This window comes from Engystomops pustulosus, chromosome 8 (genome assembly GCF_040894005.1).
Source record: "Engystomops pustulosus chromosome 8, aEngPut4.maternal, whole genome shotgun sequence".
Classification (NCBI taxonomy): Eukaryota; Metazoa; Chordata; class Amphibia; order Anura; family Leptodactylidae; genus Engystomops; species Engystomops pustulosus.
The window spans coordinates 32,591,095-32,611,856 of record NC_092418.1 but is presented as its reverse complement, the minus strand read 5'-3'; the positions used below and the strand labels follow the sequence as shown (position 1 = coordinate 32,611,856).

General features: G+C 41.8%; 1 protein-coding gene across 6 annotated transcripts in view; it reads right to left on the bottom strand.

Annotated features, from left to right (window-relative positions):
* The window catches only part of VPS35L (VPS35 endosomal protein sorting factor like), a 44,798-nt gene extending 24,562 nt beyond the window's left edge, over window positions 1-20,236 (bottom strand). For 3 of the 6 annotated variants that reach the window (XM_072120595.1, XM_072120593.1, XM_072120594.1), the window contains exons 1-22: window positions 19,718-19,782; window positions 19,032-19,131; window positions 16,201-16,365; window positions 15,448-15,564; window positions 15,304-15,328; window positions 14,154-14,230; window positions 13,332-13,460; window positions 11,752-11,836; window positions 10,501-10,560; window positions 9,807-9,903; window positions 9,649-9,696; window positions 8,858-8,951; window positions 8,696-8,773; window positions 7,397-7,519; window positions 6,725-6,771; window positions 4,731-4,842; window positions 3,993-4,109; window positions 3,247-3,300; window positions 1,432-1,512; window positions 1,181-1,243; window positions 1,003-1,088; window positions 823-903 (exon numbers count right to left, since the gene is read on the bottom strand). In XM_072120595.1, coding sequence (XP_071976696.1) covers window positions 823-903; window positions 1,003-1,088; window positions 1,181-1,243; window positions 1,432-1,512; window positions 3,247-3,300; window positions 3,993-4,109; window positions 4,731-4,842; window positions 6,725-6,771; window positions 7,397-7,519; window positions 8,696-8,773; window positions 8,858-8,951; window positions 9,649-9,696; window positions 9,807-9,903; window positions 10,501-10,560; window positions 11,752-11,836; window positions 13,332-13,460; window positions 14,154-14,230; window positions 15,304-15,328; window positions 15,448-15,564; window positions 16,201-16,365; window positions 19,032-19,131; window positions 19,718-19,767 — 1,889 coding nt within the window. In that variant the 5' untranslated portion in view covers window positions 19,768-19,782. The other 3 variants (XM_072120597.1, XM_072120599.1, XM_072120598.1) reach the window with 3 other exon arrangements.
* Between the last annotated feature and the right edge of the window lie 526 nt (window positions 20,237-20,762).

Below are 20,762 nucleotides of genomic sequence, written 5' to 3'. Positions count from 1 at the left end.
ACCACAAAAAACTGGGAAAACATAGAGACGAGTATAAGCCTGGGGTGAGAAATGCATTGGTCATAACCTACACCCAGTATATAGCAATCCCATGCCCTCTAATATATAGCCAGCCACCTGCCCGCCCATTCCCTAGTATATAGTCAGACAGCAGCCCCTTTCCCCACTATATAGTCAGTCAGCAGCCCCTGCCCCGAGTATATAGTGAGCCTGCCCCCCCAGTATGTAGCCAGCCAGCCCCCTACCCAGCACATAAAAATAATAAGCTCTGTACTCACCTTTCCGATGCCCCCCACATTTAGTCTAAATGATCCCGACCCACAAGTCTTATTAAGCTTGTGGTTCTGCGTTCTACAGAACTTGAGATATAGGGAGCTAGGATATAGCTGGTAGCAAATAAATATCCAATTCCATACTATGGAATTACCTACCCAAAACTACCATACTGTAGGTCACAGAACCACAAAAACACATGAAATTCTCTTCTTTTATATAATAACAGAACCATAGTTCTAACTTCTACAGAACCCAAGATATAGGCATCTATATTGACACTCTCCATCCTTCCTCTGAGCTTTACTCAACTCAGCCAAAATATGACTCTTCTCTGCTCACTTTAACATGACTTTTTTTAATTTTTTTTATTTTTTGCACCAGTTTTATAATTTAGCCTTTGTGGTCAATCTGATTTGTCCAAGTTTAGACTGTAAAAGCTTATGATGGAATCAATTCACGGTACCACCACATGCCCAGGATTGTTACTTCTGTAATTTACAAAAAATGGATCTGTGTAGTCAATGTAAACGAGAAGGTAAATCTTACTTTACAGAGTCATGCATGGTCTTGCAGACATGGAGGAGGGCGTTCAGTATGACTGGGTCCTTGGTCACCTCCTGCTGGTGTCTAATAGCGAAAAACAATGTGTAAGAAAGAAGGATTTAGCAGGAAATCCAGATTCTGAAATCCCAACCCGAGACAGTGATGTATAACACCCTTCCTTACTTGATAAATGCCTCCATGATGCATTTGCAAACCTCAACACGAACACTTTCTTTCTGGAACATGTCCATAAAAGGTAGGAATTTCTCCTAAAACCAAAATGTTGGGATTTTTTTTTTTAGTAATATGAAAAAAAAAATCGGATTACATGGTTACAGAAAGATGAGATAAGAAAACTCACCACGGAGAAGAGGACGGAGAAGTCATGGAAATGTGCAATGACCTTGGTAATTACAGACTGGAGCTGGAAACAAAATTCATCCAAAATAACAAAATCTGTAAATGATTGGGAAGTAGAAAGAAAGATACAAGCAGCAAACGGCAGTGATGGAAAATGGGATATAAAGCCATCGCAGTAATACAAACATGGCTCATATCCACCAATCCAGGGGACACATATATTATGTAACAAACCCAATTCCAAACTATTACCTGTGGATAGGCTTCCTCAAATGCCCGGTCTGGAGTCATGTGTTTAATAACATCAGCCAGGATCGTGTTCACCTCTCTCTTCTGCAAAAATACATAAAGGGTAGGAAATCATCCCGACTACAGTGGCCAAAACCGAATATTAAAAGAGGATTTTCTGTTTTAGAGAAAACCCGAAGGCAAAATGATTTGTTAATGTAAACATCTACTTTGCGGTCTGGAGGGTTCATCATGTCTCCAGCATGTTACCCCCCCCCCCCCCCTGACCCCTCATGCTTCCAGTCCAGGTGGACTGCACCAAAGTGGAACAATTTTTGTCAAGACCGTGTGATTTTTTTTAATAATAATTCTTTATTTATATAGCGCACACAGATTACGCAGCGCTGCACAGAACTTTCCATATCAGTCCCTGTTCCCAATGGGGCTCACAATCTAATCAACATACCAGTATGTTTTTGGAGTGTGGGAGGAAACCGGAGGAAAGCCACACAAACACGTAGAGAACATACAAACTGCAGATGTTGACCCTGGAAAATGAACCCAGGTCCCCAGCACTGCAAGGCTGTAATGCGTTGACGTGCTGCCCCAATTTTTTTCAATCAATAGGGCCAACAGGTGATAAAGATATGCATTACAAAATAATGGCATTTTAATAACACCTCCATTTCCATTGGGGGTATAACCATAACTCCAAGGCAGCACCACCGCTGTCTTGGGGTTGTGCTGGACGCTGACCTCTCACTTGTGTCTTACATACAATCACTTGCACGTTCCTGCCACTTGCACCTCAAAAACATTTCTAGATACCAGATAAGATTGATTTCCGATGTTCCCCATGCAAGGGGTTTATGTTTTGCCTGTTTAATTGGCATTTTCTTGCTTTCCAAACAAAAAAATTTTGTTGGAACTAAAAAAAATTTCTAAAATCGTTCATTTCTTTACGACCGAAACCTCTAGTTATAATAATAATCCTTCATTTATATAGCGCCTACAGATTACGCAGCGCTGCACAAAGCATGCCAACCTCTAAAACTCTGTTGATCCGATTCACTATGGTCTAGACTACTGTAACTCCCTGCTTATCGCTCTTCCACTCACTAAACTCTCGCCTCTGCTATTTTTAATGCAGCAGCCAGAATGGTCCATCAATCGTGACACCACAAGGATGCACTGGCTGGCCATCACCTTACATATTCAATTCAAATGAATCACCCTCATCCACACAGCTCTGCTCATTCCATAACTGCATGCAGCTTTCACTCTCTTTTCTCTAAGCCTCCACTGATTTCTTCTCTTCTCTATGTAATCCCTTACTTACTTGATACTATTAAACAGGTTTCTCTGCTTATTGATGCTCCCTGGTTTCACTACATATGGTGACTGTTCATTCAGCATTTATTTTATCCATCCATTTTAAGGAATGGATGGACCATGTCTGTGTCACCCCTTCATCCACGTAGTCTGTAAGCTCTATTGAGCAGGGTCCTCACTGGTATTGTTTCATCTGATTAATACTCTGTAATGTCTTGTTTTATTTGTATATGTCCCCCATGATCTGTACAGCGCTGCGGAATATGATGGCGCTATATAAAGGTTATTATTACCACCTCCCTATTAATGTCTAGTGAGGGTTCAATCAATGCGATTCCTGAAGATTGGCCATTTACCTCTATTACTTAATATTATGTCATGATGATGTTACAATCTAGAGTTTTGGAGTCAGATTAGTAGGGGACCGCCTGTATTTAACCATGACGACCCCTTTCAGTTCCATTAAACTTTGATGCATATTGAACAGAATACATCATAGACACTCACCGTGAAATGTCGGCAGGTGTATTCAACCCACACTTCTGCACAGTTAATGTAATCCTGCAAACAAAAAAAAAAGTTTTTGACATACAGAACGCAAAAAAATCCAAAAATGAAATTATAGTTATGACTTGCCAGAGGAGGAAGTGTCAAAGAGGTTTTACCAAGTTTGATTGGTATCCCCTATCCAAGGAATATCAATTTGATCAGCGAGTTTCCGAATTCTGGGACCCCAATGGATCACGACAAAGCACACCCCTCAGCAATTTGGAGAACGGGAGATTCTTAATAACGAGTGTAGTGGCAGCTCAAAGATGTGTCCTGCCATTCCATTTAATACAAAGAACGTGTCGGAAATTGCCAAGCACAGCGCTCTGGTATCTCCGACACTCCCATTCAGGGTCTTTAACAGTGACTGAGATATCTGAGAGCTGTGCTCAGCAATTTCCAACACATGCTCAGCCTACTGCCGTTTCGTCAATTGCGGAGAACTGGACCTCTGTTTTTGGATTTGTGGGAGTCCAACTCTCATGACGGTTGGGGTTCCCAGCAGTTGGATCAGATGGTTATGTCCTATCCTGTATATAAGGAGTAACAATGGAACCCCTTTAATTGAAAGGGTTTTAATTAGCTTCCATGCTTGTCCACAATCTAGAATAGACCTGACTCATGGGCTGGGGGCTGCTTCTCACATGGATTATGCTGTGTACATGGAGCAGGTCCCTTTATTCTGCAGTGCAGAGATGTCATACCTGGGGGACCTTCAATTTAGTGATGACTTTCCACGCTTCATTTAAAATCTGGAGTCTGTCATTCTCGGGAGGGTCAGCTAAAGCCAAATTCAGTCCCAAGGAGCGGAAAAGTAGATGCTGAAAAACAGAAACCGTGCTCATTACTTATTAATCCAGGATGAGGTCCATGGAGACTCATGAATCAGAAGTCGTTCAAAGGCACAAAAACTTCCCAAAATTACATTTGCCTCTAGACTGAAATGCCCTTAGATGTCAGAAAGCAGAATTAACTTCATTAACTGTACTCAGCTTCCCATTCTGACCCATACCCTACATCTCATAGCAAGGTCCATCAGCTGTATGTGGACACGAATGAGCATGGCATAGTGGAGTTGAAGTTGGTGGAAGTAAAAACCCCCAACACAATAGTGGTTTTTTTTTTACTCCATTACACCCCCAAAATTTCTCCACAGATTATATAGAGAACTATGCGATTGCCAATACCCTGTATGAACTTGTATGCACTCAGCTCCACCTAGTGGCAGCTGTATAAACATGAAAATATATTTTTTTTGGGGGGGGCGCTAATATATTTTTTGGGCACTAATATATTTGCATAAAGTGAATCAAGATGAGCAGGGATGTCTGCAGTAGGCCAAATCTGAGAAATGTTGGCAGCAGAACACATCTGAGGTCATTGAACTAAAATAATTGGCCGATATTATAATCTGCAATTATGCGAGTCATAATTAAAGATACCTTGGGGAAGCCGGCCTCGTCACATTCCTTAATCATTCCAATGAAGTTCATTGATCTGGCAGCAATAAACTCTGCTCTGAAAGCTGACATCACTGAATTTAACAGAAGAGCGCTAAAGAGGAAGGGAGGGGAAAAGAAATTAGGCTGCAGATTATTGTACAATAATCAGAACAAACCTTCAGCTGCAATCCTATAGAATAAGACAATACACCCGGTATATAGCGAAAATTTAAAGCTGAGTGTATGTATGCAAGTGTGCAGGCCTGGCGCCAGCACCCGGCTAACCCGGGCATGTGTCGGAGCCCAAGGGTGATGGAGGGGCCAATTTGGGTCGCTTTAAGACACTGGTACAAATGATCACCATCCGGCTTGTGTACTTTTCTGGCTCTATGCTGCGCTCATCAGGAGCGCAGCATAGAAGCAGAATTCAAAACTCACCTTTCCTCGTTTCCCCGAAGAGCCACTCCGCACTGTATGCGACGGCTTTGAAGCCGGTGCACATGATGATGTCATCACATCACATGTGGTGGCTTCAGAGCCGGAGTGTACAGCAGGCACATGCCGAACAATGAAGATGGCTGCAAGCGCCGCTTCAAGGGACGAGGAAAGGGGGGGGGGCAGTTCGGGGAATGTCAACGATTAAGTTTTGAGTGGAAATTTTCACCCTGCACCTGCTTAGTAACTACTGTATGTTGGCTGCTGTGGCGATTAGCCTGGAAAAAAAGCGCAAAATCACAGCTCAGCTTCTATTTTGCCACAGGTCATATGAGCTCTGATTTGTTGAAATAGGTAATGATGGACATTCTTAGTATCAGACAGCTTATGTGGGAGTTCATATGATTTTGATTGCGACATTTAGCCAACGTTGTTGCAGAGGCATTAGATAATTTCTGATACTCCAGTCACACCCAGAGCTGCAGACTTATCCTTGCCATACACTTAGCCAACGTTGTTGTAGTGGCATTAGATCATCTCTGGTACTCCAGTCACATCCAGAGCTGGAATCATGTATGTATTGTAATATAGTTTCTGATACTACAGTCACATCAATAGCTGCCATTATATCATCCCAGATGACTGCAGCTCTGGATGTGACTGGATTATCAGAGATGATCAATATGACGTTATATATCATCTTTGATACTCCAGTCACATCCAGAACTGCAGTCTTATCTTTGCCCTTATATCATTTTGATACTCCAGTCACACCCAGAGAATCACATGACTGATACTCCAATCATATCTGCATGACATGTGAACAAATGGTGGAATACAGATCACGCAACTGCAGGGCTGCCTTGTGAAAACTCCAATCACTATAGTACCCCCATATAGGAGAAACTATTTTATGTCTTATTGCAGTGGTGGCAACCCTATGGCACTGGTGCCAGAGATGGCACTCGGAGACCTCACTGTGGGCACACGGGCTGACTCCGAGGCACAGAGTTTGCCTGACATGACACCTTCCTGCAGTCTCAGGCAGTCCAAGTAGTGCCCTGCTATTTTAAAGTGACCCATCCTGTGCTGCTTGGTCTGAAGAGTGAGAAGGTGTGGACAGGGTCGGATTGGAGCTCAAAGATTCTGGTAGCAATAAGTTTGTTACTGCCTAAATTGCTGTGTTGGCACTTTGGGAAAAGCTAGTGTGTTTTGGGTCTCATTTTGGGCACTTGATCTCTAAAAGGTTTGCCATTACCGTCTTATTGTATATACAGTCTATACCCCCACTGTATATTTTTTATACACAGTATACCCTCTCTGAATTATGCAGTTACAGTATATACCCCTACACACTCTGCTCATATCCACCAGCATGCAGTGATCTGGACTTGGAGTATACTGCAGTCTTACTAGACATTATCAGTGTACAGCCCCCCCTTCATCCTGGGAACTGAAATGCTCCTATTATTATAAGAGCTGTCCCTATGCAGCCCGATTCCGAGAGAAATTGGGACCGTTTTCAATTATTCCAAGTTATATAGATGCCTTGTACTTACTTGTTTCCAAGTTTTTTGCACCGCTCCATCATTTCGGTCAGAAGAGACTGTCAACAAATGGCAGAAACATGAATCAATAGCATGTTATCATATATATGCAGTTATTATATAGGAACATGAACAAATACATATGGCAACATTTGTTATAAATATCCCAAATTATTTGGGTGTTACCATAAATAATTTTTCTACGAGACCATCTTTATATTCCTGGTCTCTCTGTCCTAGGAGTCATCATGACCCACTTCCGGTTGTCTGCATGCTTTAGTGTACACTGGTGAATGACTCCTCCTCCCTGACTCCATGGCAGCCTTTTCTTACTCCACCCCCTGGTTTCTCCTGCAACGACTGACATCATGGTTCATTCATGTTGTTGCGCCACTTCAATAATGAATAGTACGTTATCATTGTATCCTAGAACCTTGCTGGACTTTAGAGTCCTGCACAAGGTATAATACAATGAATCAGCTGTGACTGGAGTGCCCCTTTAATATAAAGTTTATGGGGGATTTAGAACGACATACACCAGTCCAGGATCCATTCGTGCGTCCGGGTGAATTCTACGCAAGGTCCTGTCTAACACTGCCACAGCTTGGAGCAAGTTATAGCAAATATCATCCCTGACCCACTCCCCAGTTCATGGAATATCCACATAACACATCTGACACTTACATCCGGAGCACGATAAGCAATGCAGCGCAGCATCCAGTCAATGGCGGGAGAATAAAGGGTGAGGTAAATAGGGATCTCCACCGCTTGTACCGCCAGCTGGTTCTGTACAGTGTCACTGTGAATCTGAACACAATAATACAATATTAGGCTGAATTTACACAAACGTACACCCGCCGGACTGTAGCTGGGTGGTCAATCATCATGAGGTGTATGGAAGCTTTGATAGCATCTAGTCTCCGGCCACCAGCTCAGGGAGAACTGAAAATCATAGTAAAAACCTTCAGAGCTAAAAGGCATTTAAAGGGGTTGGCCACTTTCAGGAAAAAATTGATATTCTTTGTGTAAATAAAAGTTATACAAGTTTCCTATATACTTTCCTGTGGATAAAAAAATGGTCCATGGTCAGGTCATCACACAGATGCATGGCTTGTTAGATCACAGAGATATAGCGAGCCGAGCACCTGTGTGACATCACATGACCAGAAATATAGCGAGCCGTGCACCTGTGAGACATTGCATGACCAGGGATATAGTGAGGTGTGCACCTGTGAGACATCGTATGACCAGGGATATATAGCGAGCCAGGATATAACGACCTGTGCTCCTCTGTTACATCACATGACCAGGGATATAGCGAGCCGTGCACTTGTGTGACATCACATGACCAGGTATATGGCGAGCCGTGCACCTTTGTGACATCACATGAACAGGGACCAGTTTTTATCCACAGGAAGTAACAATGAAGCTTCCAGTTAATTTACAGAATTGAAAAGTATACAGGGAAATTGTATAACTTCTCATTACACAAACAATATTGATTACTTGCCGAAACTGGACAACCACTTTAAAGGGAACATGTCACCATTTTTTACCCCAATAAAATACCAGCCCCATCAGGTCCTTTCTAGAATTCCCTCTTTTATATGAAATCTCACCTGCTTATCTATTAAAAAAAAATAACCTCCAAAGTCACGTGAAAATGAGCAGAATCATGGGGGGAGATTTATCAGAAGTGTCAGATAGCAGAACTGTTCCAGTCGCCTACAGCGACCAATTACAGCTCAGCTTTCATTTTCCTACAGCTGTTTATAAAATGAAATTTGGCCACCGATTGGTTTCCATGGGCAGCTACATGGGCAGCTACACTTTTAATAAATCACCCCCACCCAGTGGTGTCTACCGAGTACATCGTTGCAAAAGGTTTTAAAAAATATGTCCAAAATTATTTGGAAAATACTGAAGTGGCATTATTAACAAATCCCCCTCCCTTCCCTAGAGAATATGAAGCAGATCTCTTACTTGTTTAAAGGTGAGCAGGAAATCAAAAAAGTTCTGGTTGAGATTCTCCTTGATGTGAGGAGCCACTTCCATACCGACCTGTAACACATCAATACAAGGCATCTACAAGGCGTCCACATATGTGAACATGACTATATTACTAGACACAAGAGGCGTCCGTACCCTGCAGAGGTAAGCTCGGGCATACACAGACACAAGGGGGTCGCCAATGCCTTTAATCATAGAGGTCAGCCGTGGGAGAGACTCAGATATCCCCCTGTAATAGAAAACACATAAGACATATAATATCAAAGAGCTGCTCTGCACTGTGGGTACACTATGACCTACTACAACATTTAGGCCGTCCCTGACCTAAGGACCCAACTTACAGACGACCCCAGTCTGTAATGAATCTTTATTGTTAATCCTTGATCCCACGGCAGCTCTAAATGTTTATAGGGCATCTACCACCAGGATGAAGGACTCCAAGCTCTATTGGTGTTAATGGAGCCTGGAGCCCCTCAGGCTCATTTGCATGCAGTCCTTCACCCTGGTGGTAAATTTCATTGTCACAGGAACCAAAAATACTGTTTCTGGAGTTACACCTACTAAATATACCCGTTTCGTCTTATATTCAAATTCAACTTAAGGACCAATGCTGTATGTAACCTGGGGACTGCCTATATAGGCAAAGATGGCCCCACAATTTGGTCAGTCCTAATTTATGATGTGGAGTAATAATTCCTGTACAAATAGAAAGTAAATTGCGGTTCCTCTGGTATTCCTCCTAGAAATCCATTTATTAAATGGGTTCTACCAACTTTATAAGTTTTCCACTACAGCGGGTTGTTGAGGGTCCAACTGCTGAGACTCCCACCAACCACAAGAACGGGGGGCCCCAGCAATCAGGAGAATGGGGATCCCGTTCTCACTAGTAAAATCCTAAGATCTATAATGATGAATGGAAAACTTACGTTTTTGAGAGGTATTTGTTACACTTTAGAATGGCCGCCTCTACATAACTGGGTAAGAGGAAGGTTAAGGACACCACTTTATAAAATTGTATAGGTTTGTACAGTACATACAATACAGTGTAGTGTATGGGGCCTATACCAAGACTCAGGAAGGATACAATCTAGGAACAAGTTCCCGGATGGATGCAATCTTGTAAAACCAATTCAGACAAGTCTCCTTGGCCGTATCATTCACATTATCCGGAGTAAAATTAGCTGTAAAAGTAAAAGAAGAAAAGAAGTCCTACATTTTTAGACATTCACATAATAATTTACAATAAATCCAGGAAAATGTTGCATAATATGTACACAGTGTAATGTCCTTTTTTTTCTACATTTGTGCTGGTGATATCACATGGTTAGCAGAAAATGGAAAGAAATCTACAATCAAAATCAAGCATGATAAAGCAAGGGCACCGTGACTGTGGTAATCTTCTTATATTTGCTATCCAAGGCTTCCTTCCTTTTAAAATCAACTTTTAAAATTACGCGTATGGGGGGTGTTAGAGCCCCCTGTGCTGCTGCTTCAAAGGTTATTACACTGTACAGGAGCACTTCCCATGTCCACTGTGTGAGATTACAGCAGACAGAGGGAGTGGGGTAAAAGAGCTCAGGGAGGTGCTTCAATGAGTAGAACACGCATCACCCAAAAATCCTGCTCTCTTCCCTCAGCCTGTCTGATCTAGCAGCAGTACGAAGTGCCAGTAGGAAGGGAGACCTCTGCTCATTGTAACAGCCTGTGAAGCTACAGCAGAGGCTCTGATAATGCCACCATTTTGATTTTGATGGTAGAAAGTGAAAACTTGACATTACCAGGCAAGGCGGTCTTGTTATCCATACACATGGACAGGATACGTTCATACACCAATTTTCCTGCAAAGCAAATCACATTAAATTCAATGTGGAGTAAGTTTGTGTCCAACGTGGAAACTACATTTTCAAAACTTTATTTAAAAAAAAAAAAAAAAAAAACAATACATAAAAATTTGTTGAAATGAAAAGGTGTCAGCATTTTGCATTACAATATGCTATATTTTAGCTTCATTTAGCTTTTAGTCCATCAGAAATTTGTGGTTGGAAATGCAAGAAGCCATATGATTGGCCAGTATGGATAACATCAACATGTTAATAATATATCTGCACTTTTTTTCTGTTGTCTCTGCACAATGTAATGGTCTAAAGAAGAACTGGTTACATATTTGTAGTATACCGTATTTATAGGACTATAAGGCACACAAAAACTCCTTTGATTTTCTCAGAAATCAAAGGTGCGCCGTATAGTCCAGTGCGCCTTATATATGAACCGTACTTACAGACAACAGCTGTCTTGAAGTCTGCACAGGTCTGCCACCTGCTGGTCATTCATCCTTACAATTAGGTACGCTTTATAATCCGGTGCGAAAAAAACTGTATTCTAGAATTTGTCCAACTGTATAGGAGTTAACTAAATTGGTCTTCTGTACGCATATCTATCCAAGGCCTCACCGACATCACCGCTGCTGGCCGTCTGTCTCCTGCATGACATGATGGACATGGTGCGGGCGCTTCTGATATGAGTGAGGCGTGCAGGGAGAGGAGCGCGGCCTGTGTCACTCTCCTCTCCTCACACTCATCCAGCTTGATGGTGTAGACCAAGCACACAAAGGCTGCAGCTGCCCTGGGACTCAGCACTTGCTGCTGGCTGGGAGCCAGGTAATGTGAATTAAGCTTATATAAGCTACTGAAATGATTCAGAATGATTCAGGAATTAAAAAAAAAAAAAATCAGCACAGAATAGCCTATTAGAACCTGTCACCCGCTAAAAATTTCATTCCTAGTGACAGGGTCACTTTTACTAAAAGTGCCTAATGATTGTGTTATTACAGACTCGTGAGAGTATAATGAATCGTTCAGCAACTATCCAGCACAGTTATCATATACGTTATACCAGTTTCCATTGTAAAATACACAAATGAAGTCGTAAGTTTACATTCTAAATCAGTTCTTCCTCTAAACATGCAACTTAGGCTTCCCAGGGCCCAACAAGTTTACTAAAATAAAGGCCAAAATGAATCGGGTACCTACCAAAAGTGTCAAGGATATCAGTAATCAGCACAAACTTGCTTGGGTAAAATTTTATCACCGATGTATCCGAGAGAAGTTTAGAACACTAGAAAAAAAATGATAAATGCATAATTGTTACCAGACCTCATGTATAATTGCGAGCTATTATTTTGACGGATAACACACAGCTTCATGTAATAATAATTTTTATGTTTATGGTGCAATAATTTTCCGTGGCGCTCAGCAATCTCCGTCAGCTCCATAGATATGAATGGAACAGAAAGGACATGCGTGGACGGCTGCTCTTCTCATCTTGGGGAGCAACCTCCATGTACTGGTGCTCTGTGGTGCCTCACCGACCTACAACGCCCTATAGATGTACCTACCACCCGATCTACCTCAATAGTTAGATATATGGTGGTAGGTTCCCTTTAAAAGGGATAGCCTTACATTACAAAGTGATGGTGTATTGCCGGGACTAGTGGTGTAACCTCCTCCACCATGGATCCTGTAACAGGTGCTAAGGCGGTGGTGTAGCCTCAATTTTTAAGTGTGTCCCTTTCTACGGTTATCATTGCAAGTACAGGATGAGAAAACATTCACATTGAGTACAACAATGTTAAGATATACAGTTAACAAACAATCATCTTGTATTTGCTTACCCTTTTGTTTGTCACTTTTAAATCCCACTAAGTAACATTTAGATTCCATTACTCCACACTTTGAACGCAGTGAGAATCTATCCCGTCTTTTCCATTTCACCCAAGGCCGTTTTCGGCTTCCGGTCCGCTATTACACATAACCTTCTCACAGCGTTCAAAGCATTTGCCATGACTAAGAGTGTCGGATGACACTAGAAACGCGTTGGCCGGAGTAGGCTAACCCACATTATTCGCTGTCTTGCTGTGCTGTGACTACGACGGTAGTCGTCGTTTTATTATATTTTTTTGATTCGGACTACGGGTCCATAATAAAGCTAAGAAGTTTTTTATCATCCGGATGCAGCACGCTGGATTATTTCTCCTGCTTTGAAGTCTTTATTCATGCAGTAGTCCGTGCGGAATCCGTGACGTGCAGCGCTGGTTGGAGTTATCGGGTGAGCGACAAAAAAAAACTCACAATACTTGTCCCTTTCTACCTCAGGATCAGAAGCGATGCTTTATTCTTAATGATGTTCCCATACATCAGTGATGATATATGATCACTTTATAAAATGCTCTTTGATCCCTAGGATACAAGTTTAGAACTTTTGCTTCTCTATAAGCATTGATTAAAACTGGCGGAAAAATTTAAATTGGGGAGAGGTTGGGCATGTGGCCTGTCACATGGTTCAATGTCATTGTGGCTGGCTCAGAGACTGGGTCCTATTCTCATGATCAATGGCCCATTTGAAAAGTTCATCCCATAAATCACATGTAAATTATTACAGATGAAAGATGTTACCCTGCAGAAAAAAACGGAGGCAAGACTTTCTATCATGGTGGTCTTTTGCTTGTGCAACACACCCCCCACCCCAAAAAAAAAAAAATCCATGAAGAATGTGTTTATCAACCCATAATAAGAAATCTGTCAGGATAATAAGCCATACAATAAGCAGAGACCTGGATGACAATTTTGAGAGCTTTGACTTTCTGATCGGAGGCCCAGGCATCCTTCAGGGACTGGTTGAGCTCCTCGATCCGGCTGATGTAATCTTGTTGAGTCAGATTCAAGAGTTCTTTCTGCGAACCCTGAAAACAGATCAATGCAGATGGTCAATGTCCGTCCTTACTTACTCGACATCAGCAACACTTTACACATATCTACTCAATGCACATCCATGTCCCCATCACTATTAGCGCCACTCTTTAATAACCCTATAACAGCTTCCTCCTCATGTGATGCAAAGGGTATCCAATACATGTCAAAACTGGAGATTACACATGGAAATTTGGGTGCACGCATCAAAAAAGTATGGATGCCAAGGTTAAATACATGGTAAACATGTCACCAAGTATTTAATCAAATATTTTTCTAATGTTGCTATTGATATGATGTCCGTAACAACACATCCAAATCCCACTGAGAAAGAAATCAATTCACAGATATCCAGACATTCAGTTATGTGTAACAATGAGAAATGACACAAGGAAAAATAATTGAACATATCCCCCTTTAAGGTTTAAGCCTTAGGGCGAAAGCCAGCGGTATTTAAAAAGTATAACTTCTGCTTCGGCAAATTGCATAAACAGCATTTCCCTAACATTATATCATCGAGATATTATTAGAGAAGAAGCCACATGGGACTGGGAGGAGGTTCAGGATTTCAAAGAACTAATTAACTACAACCAAATGCAGAGGACAATGAAGACAAATCTAAGAAGAGGCTCGTATAAGAATGATCTCATATTCCAAGAAAATAGAAACATAACAGGACATCTTACTTCCTCCAGATCATCAAGTTCCTCAAGTCGTGTTCTCACTTTCTCGGACACTGCTGAACCTGGAGTTGTAGTTTTGCCTACATTAAAAAGAAAATACAGTTAATAGGAGCCATATATACACACCGATATCATCTCATCTGCCATATATGCAATAGCTTACATTATATACTGGACATTTATAGCAAATACATTTATCAAACAGCAGATGGTGGCTGATCTGCATGCAACAAAGCAGAAGGAGCTGAGCGGATTGTACATAGTGTCCTATCTGCAGGCATCATATTATAGAGCAGAAGGAACTGAGCAGATTGTATATAGTGTCCTATCTGCAGGCAGCATGTTATAGAGAAATAGGGAGTTATTTATCAATGCTTGTATGCCAGTGTTCTAGCATACAAGCCCTGAAATAAACATAATTCAGGCCAAGTGGGCGCGGCAGTGTATGAAGGGGGCCGTGCCCAGTGGGCCGGCATGGGCCATTCCTGCCCCATTCCTTTGCAACCTCTTTCTGATATATCCAGCACAACAGAGGGGCAGGGATTTCAGCATACACTGGCACAGCTAGCACCAGCCTATGATAAATAACCTCCATAGAAAACATATCAAGTAAAGAAGCCATAGTCAGCCGCTTGCTGTCTGTGGCCTCCAATGTCATGTCATTGTAGGGTCTTTAATAATTGATAATTCTTTTATTTATATAGCACCTACAGATTATGCAGCGCTGCACAAAGCATGTCAAATTGGTCCCTGTCCCCATGGGGCTCACAATCTAAACAACCTAACAGTATGTTTTTGAGTGTGGGAGGAAACCGGAAAAAACCCACGCAAACATGGAGAGAACATACAAACTATTTGCAGATGTTGACCTGGATGGAATTTGAACCCAGGACCCCAGCGCTGCAAGGCAGAAGTGCTACCCACTCAGCCACCGTGCCGCCCAAGGTTCTTCTTTGTTCAGGAATGATACTGCAGTTCTCACGAAAAGAACATAAGCTGTAAGGATAATATTGCACCGGGCAGATAAACTGCAGAAGTCTCTACAACTAAAAATCTATCCCATATAAATGCAAAAAAGTTTAGGTGTCAATTCACTCTTGGTGTAACTCATTGAGCACCAAGCATAAATCATAAGAAACAAAGTGGTACTTACCTCTATCGGAGCCCATGAATAGATTCTGCAATAGAGTGACAAATAAAACATTGAATTCATAGTAATAATGGAATATAAAATAATAATGGAATAATTAGATATTTTCATGATATTATACAGTTGATCATATCTGCAGCCACTCACAATGGAAAGCTTTTCAGTGGTCGTGTATCTGGCCAGGATCTCACCACGTTTACTGGACCAGGGCTCAAAGTCGCTTCCTATGTATTCCTCCTGGTCGCGCTTCTTCCTGCTGACCTCCTGCAAACAAAGGAACAATTGTGGGACTTGTCAATCAACACCAAGAGCCCAATTTATAGAGAATCTCCATCTACGGGATCATTTGTTAGGCAATCCATTATACAGCTCAGGCTCAAAATACAACCCAAGATGCAAGTCAAAAGTCCAAGGACTCCCTACTATTTCAGAAAAGAAAGGGACAGTGAAATATCGGATTAACCCAGCGAGTAATGGGTTACGGAAGACTCTCTTGGGCTATTTTCAGATCCATCTTGGATCAAAGGCAAGTTTTTCCAATGGGAAGGTCATGTAGAATATAAAAAAAAGACCACAATTGTCTCAGAAATCGATCATCACAATCAGATCTGTAATATCTCTTGTGGTTCACAAGTTATTAACACAGAAAGTTACCACAACCAGGAATGTTCCCTGTGATGCACAGCTATGTCACTCGTCTCTGGTTCTGAACACAAAGGAAACAGTTTGAGTTCCATATTGAAAATCTGAATGGGAAGATCGATTTCTGAAACTGGTCTTAGATCGACCTTCCCATTGGAAAAACTTGCCATTAATCCAATATTACAGCTTTCAAGATGGAAGTGATGTTCTGGACATATCCTCATGTATGTTACCCATACATATCTAGACCATCATTACCGTGGTAGCTGCAACAGTTTCAGCAGTGGCGGCAAACAAAGACAAGGGATCTGTACCATCCAGGACACTGCTCAGCGGATCCGCCACCGAGTTAGACGAGCACGAGGAGGAGGTGGAGGACGTACTCTCCTTCCTTCCCAGTTTTTTAGTTTTGGATTCTGTAACCTTTAAAAAGGAAAAAATAAAATTAAAAAAAAAAATCTTTGATTTTATGGATGAGCATATCACTCATCTAAAAAGCATTAGAATTGTGCTAGGCCTGAAAGTCACTGGCCATGGCTGATTCTTTAGCTTTTATTCATTAACTGAGCCAAAAACTAAGTTATAGAATTTTAACCTCGTTTTATTACCAAACAGAATTGGATACACACATGGGGGGAGATTTATTGTTAGGTAGGATTTTGAGCAGTTGTCTATGTGTTAGACTGGCAGAAAAAAAAAAGCAAAAATGATGTTTGCGCAAAACTTTACAACAATTATAGGCCAAGAAGCTGCATAGGACTAATGATAAATCTCCCCCATGGAAGCAATGCAGGACTGGCTAGGGAGATGCTTGATATGATGGTGCCATCTTGTGGCCAAAGTGGATACTGCAGCAGAGGAGAGATCACTTTTAAAGGAAATGTACCTTTTGTTTTTATGCATTATGATCCAAACATACCTTGAGTCTGCCTGTCAGGGACAACATAGTGATGACGTTTTCTCGAATTATGCTGGTCAGGACAAGACTGGAGCAGTGCAGAATTAGGGTGAGGAGAAGCGCCTAGGCAGCCACAGGAGTGACAGAGCTCAGTGATTAAACAAGATATGTTTCTGCATCTGTGTAGATACAGCATCCTCAAGGTATGATTGGTTCATAATTTATAAAAGCAAATGGTAGATTTCCTTTAAAAGAAATCTAACATTGGGAGGTAGATTCCACCTCACTGCACCAGCCTGTGGATTAACCTCTGTGAGCTCCGGGAGGGAAAGCTACTACACACCCCCAGTAGCCTCTGGAGATCCGCCTACCAGCTTATCCTTGTTTGCTGTGAACGTGACCCCAGTACCCTGCGCAGATGCAGTAGCTCTTGTGTCTCTGTCGGCAAAGCTCCGCCTCACCAACGCTGCGCGCACAGCATCAATGATGCCAGCAGAAGACCAGGAGCTACGGCACGGGGTACAGAGGCCGCGTTCAAGGACCAGTGAGGAGGAGGGTCTTCAGAGGATACTGGGGGTGTGTAGTAACCTTTCCCTGCAGCTCACGGAGGCTACTGCATGTTCCCAATAGGTGGAGTCTACCACAGCCAATATTTCAGAAAGTAAATTCCCTATGATTGGCTACTTTACTTCATGTTTTTTTGTAATGTGTGGGAGGGGGTAGGGTATGAGGTAATTTACCAATATACATCTAGTAATAGTTCTGCTCCGCTTTCTTGATATATAAAGGGAAGCCTCCTGTCTTTTACCTCATCAGCCGGAGATTCCTGTCCGTAAAATTGCCGCAGATGGAGGATCATGTGATCTCTGACTGTCCATGAGCAATCTACATTCTAAGACACGAATACAAGCTTAAGGTCCTGGCAGAGCGCGGTAAAAGACAGGAGGCTTCACTTTACAGATCAAGAAAACGGAGCAGAACTAGTAATAGATGTATATTGATGACATACACACATTTCAGCTCAAATCACACATTTCAAATCCATAATTGCTTCATTTTTACGTTTTACAGAGATTTATGGGGCTTGTTTTCAGAGTAACAATTTCCAAATCCTATTGTCACTATTCCATATTCCATGCAATGTATAGAGAAGCTGGATCGTCATTACGATCACAAAGATACCAAAGTACGGTAATATACTTTTTATTATGTCTCAATACATAACATGCCAATAACTTTTTGAGGAACAAGCTGAATTTTTTTTATTGACACCATTTTGAGGAACGTACAAACCTTTCATCACTTTTTATCAAAATGTGTTCCAAAAAAGCAATGATTTGGACATTTTAAGTGATTTTTCCATGTTGTGGTGTTCGACATGCTTTTTATATTTTGATAGATTGGGCATTTTGGCATGCAGGGGGTACACAACATGTTTATGTTTGTTTATTTTAATTTCTTTCTAGGAAAAGGAGGCAATTTGAACTTTTTTTCAGTCCCCCTAGGTTACTTGAACCCTAGGGGGCCTAATCCTTCATACAATATACTGCAATACAACTGTACTGCAGTATATTTTGAATTTAATCCTGTCTCCAGCAGGGTCTAATCTGAATTGTTCTATGTCATTGCAATAGATAAATGCCCCCAATGACACCATGAAGAAGACGTTCATCCAAGCCAGTACAGCGCCCATTGCACCTCTGGCATTAATGCAAAGATTGAGGGTGTAAGTGGTAGGTGTCTATTGTATAACACATAGGACACACACCCTGTATAGCAATGCTGTGGCATACTATTACATCCCATGTCATTGAGGTGTTAACCCTTGCACATCATCTAGCATTGCAGCAGATATTTCCCACAAAGATATTGTTGCAGAAAATTTGCTTTTCATTACAAAAACTTTCAAACAGTCTATGTACACGATACAGACGTTGATCTGCTGCGAAGAAATCCCCTGTAATTGGATAAAGTTCTCTATGGAGGACTCTGCATCCATGTGCAGGCTGCCTAAAAATTCGGCCGCACCATAGCTCCTTTTCTCTTTTGAAGTTCTGCAATAGCTTGGGTGTTACATAGATATGGTAAAGCTCTAATTCAACTAACAGAATGCTCATTAAATTATATTGTTATTATAATACATATTGCTGTAAAGGAGCATATCCACATGAGATGACTGTGTCCTACTTACAGTGATGGTCTTCAGAGGATGATAATCCCCAAATTCTACAGGTATCTTCTCCAGGCTGCATGACTCTAGCTCCTCAGAATAATCTCTTTCCCGGGAATGCCTGAGAATAATAATGATCATTATTACATGGCATGTGCAGTTGTCATGCAGACACGGGCTAAAGATGGATTCAGGGTGGTCAGTAGTCACGTGGCCACCAATGGCCCCTGCAGTCATTATACTGAAATGGTGATGTCACTGCTAAACGTCACCAATCTCCTGCGGTCATAGTGGTCACATGACCACGGTCATTTCCAGGGAGCGTGACAGGAGAACATGGAGACAACCGGAGGAAGCAAGCATATACATTTTTTATTCTAGGTCCCCCATGTCAGAGATTTTCCTGAGACAATGAAAAAAACTCTGATTACATGTGTTTTATCTAGAAAAACACAACTATATAAAAAAAAAGCATAAAAAATTTACAAAAATCAGCCACCGTTGTCTGAATACATACTTACAACATAGTTTTGACAAGCAGATTACATTCACCCTTCAACCTTAAGGCCCCTTTGACCCCAGACTTACAGTGGGAACATAGTATTATAACCCTAAACTTAGACGCTAGACCTGCGATGCTCGGATAAGAACACAGAAAGCTCTTTATAAATGGCTTTATATATGGCGTTTAAAAAACAGCGCCACACCTGACCACAGGATTGGTTGGCCACTGCAGCTCAGCTCTATTGATATACATGGCTTAAGAGCAATACAACAAACAACCTATGGACAGATAAAACAGGAAGAACCCTTTAAGCAAATCACTTTACACAGGCACTAGGACCCAGAGCAGGACGGGCAAGCAACAAATCAGATTCCAGCTCTTATATTGATAATGGCCGTCGGGAAATAAAAGCAGCGCCCTGATTGGCGCAAAATCTGCACTGGTTCTGTTTTCTCCTATAATGCATCCGTAGAGCCTTGTCCAAGTCAATACACACATGGGAGCCTGTGTAATGAGCGGAATAAGCAGAGGGATATGATAAAGTTGCACAGCGAGGCTTTATATATGAAGAGAAGGCGATTCTTACCACTGGATAGCGGCCATCTTCACATGCACAGTCATGTGACTTCACGCTGTCAGCTTTACCTTCTAACCCCTCGCCATATTGTGGATGGCGGAAGCGCTTGTGTCTTCCCTAAGAGCACGCCATCTAGTGGGGCGAGAGCGGTACTGCAGGCTGGGAGAAGCACTGCGCCTCCACACTGCATCACAATGCAAGGGCTACAACACATGGGAGGCAAGGACAGTATTATAGACCACAAGATTACACACATCAAATGGAACTTATTCTGTAAATGGATTTGTTCAGTAATGGGTTTGTAAATACGTTGTAATAGAATAAAGATGTATCCAGTGTGAAGGTCACATAAATAATACACATTGTACTAGGACCTCTGGGACCCACCAGAGCCTCAGCAGGGGATTAAAGGGAAAGCATTAACTCTTTAAGGGTTTATCACATTATCTACATTTTTAAAAATCCCTTATACCCCTCTTACAAGAGACAGCGAACCTGTCTACAGAATCCCTTCCAAAAAGTTATTCAGTATTTTACATATGAATGACATTGAACAGACCCTTCCCATTCCAGGACCTTCAGAGACCGTGAGAACAGGGGTCCAAAAATGCCTAGGACTTGTGGAAACCCCTTTGACCCCTTGTCCCTGATGGGCTTTTTCCATTTTACT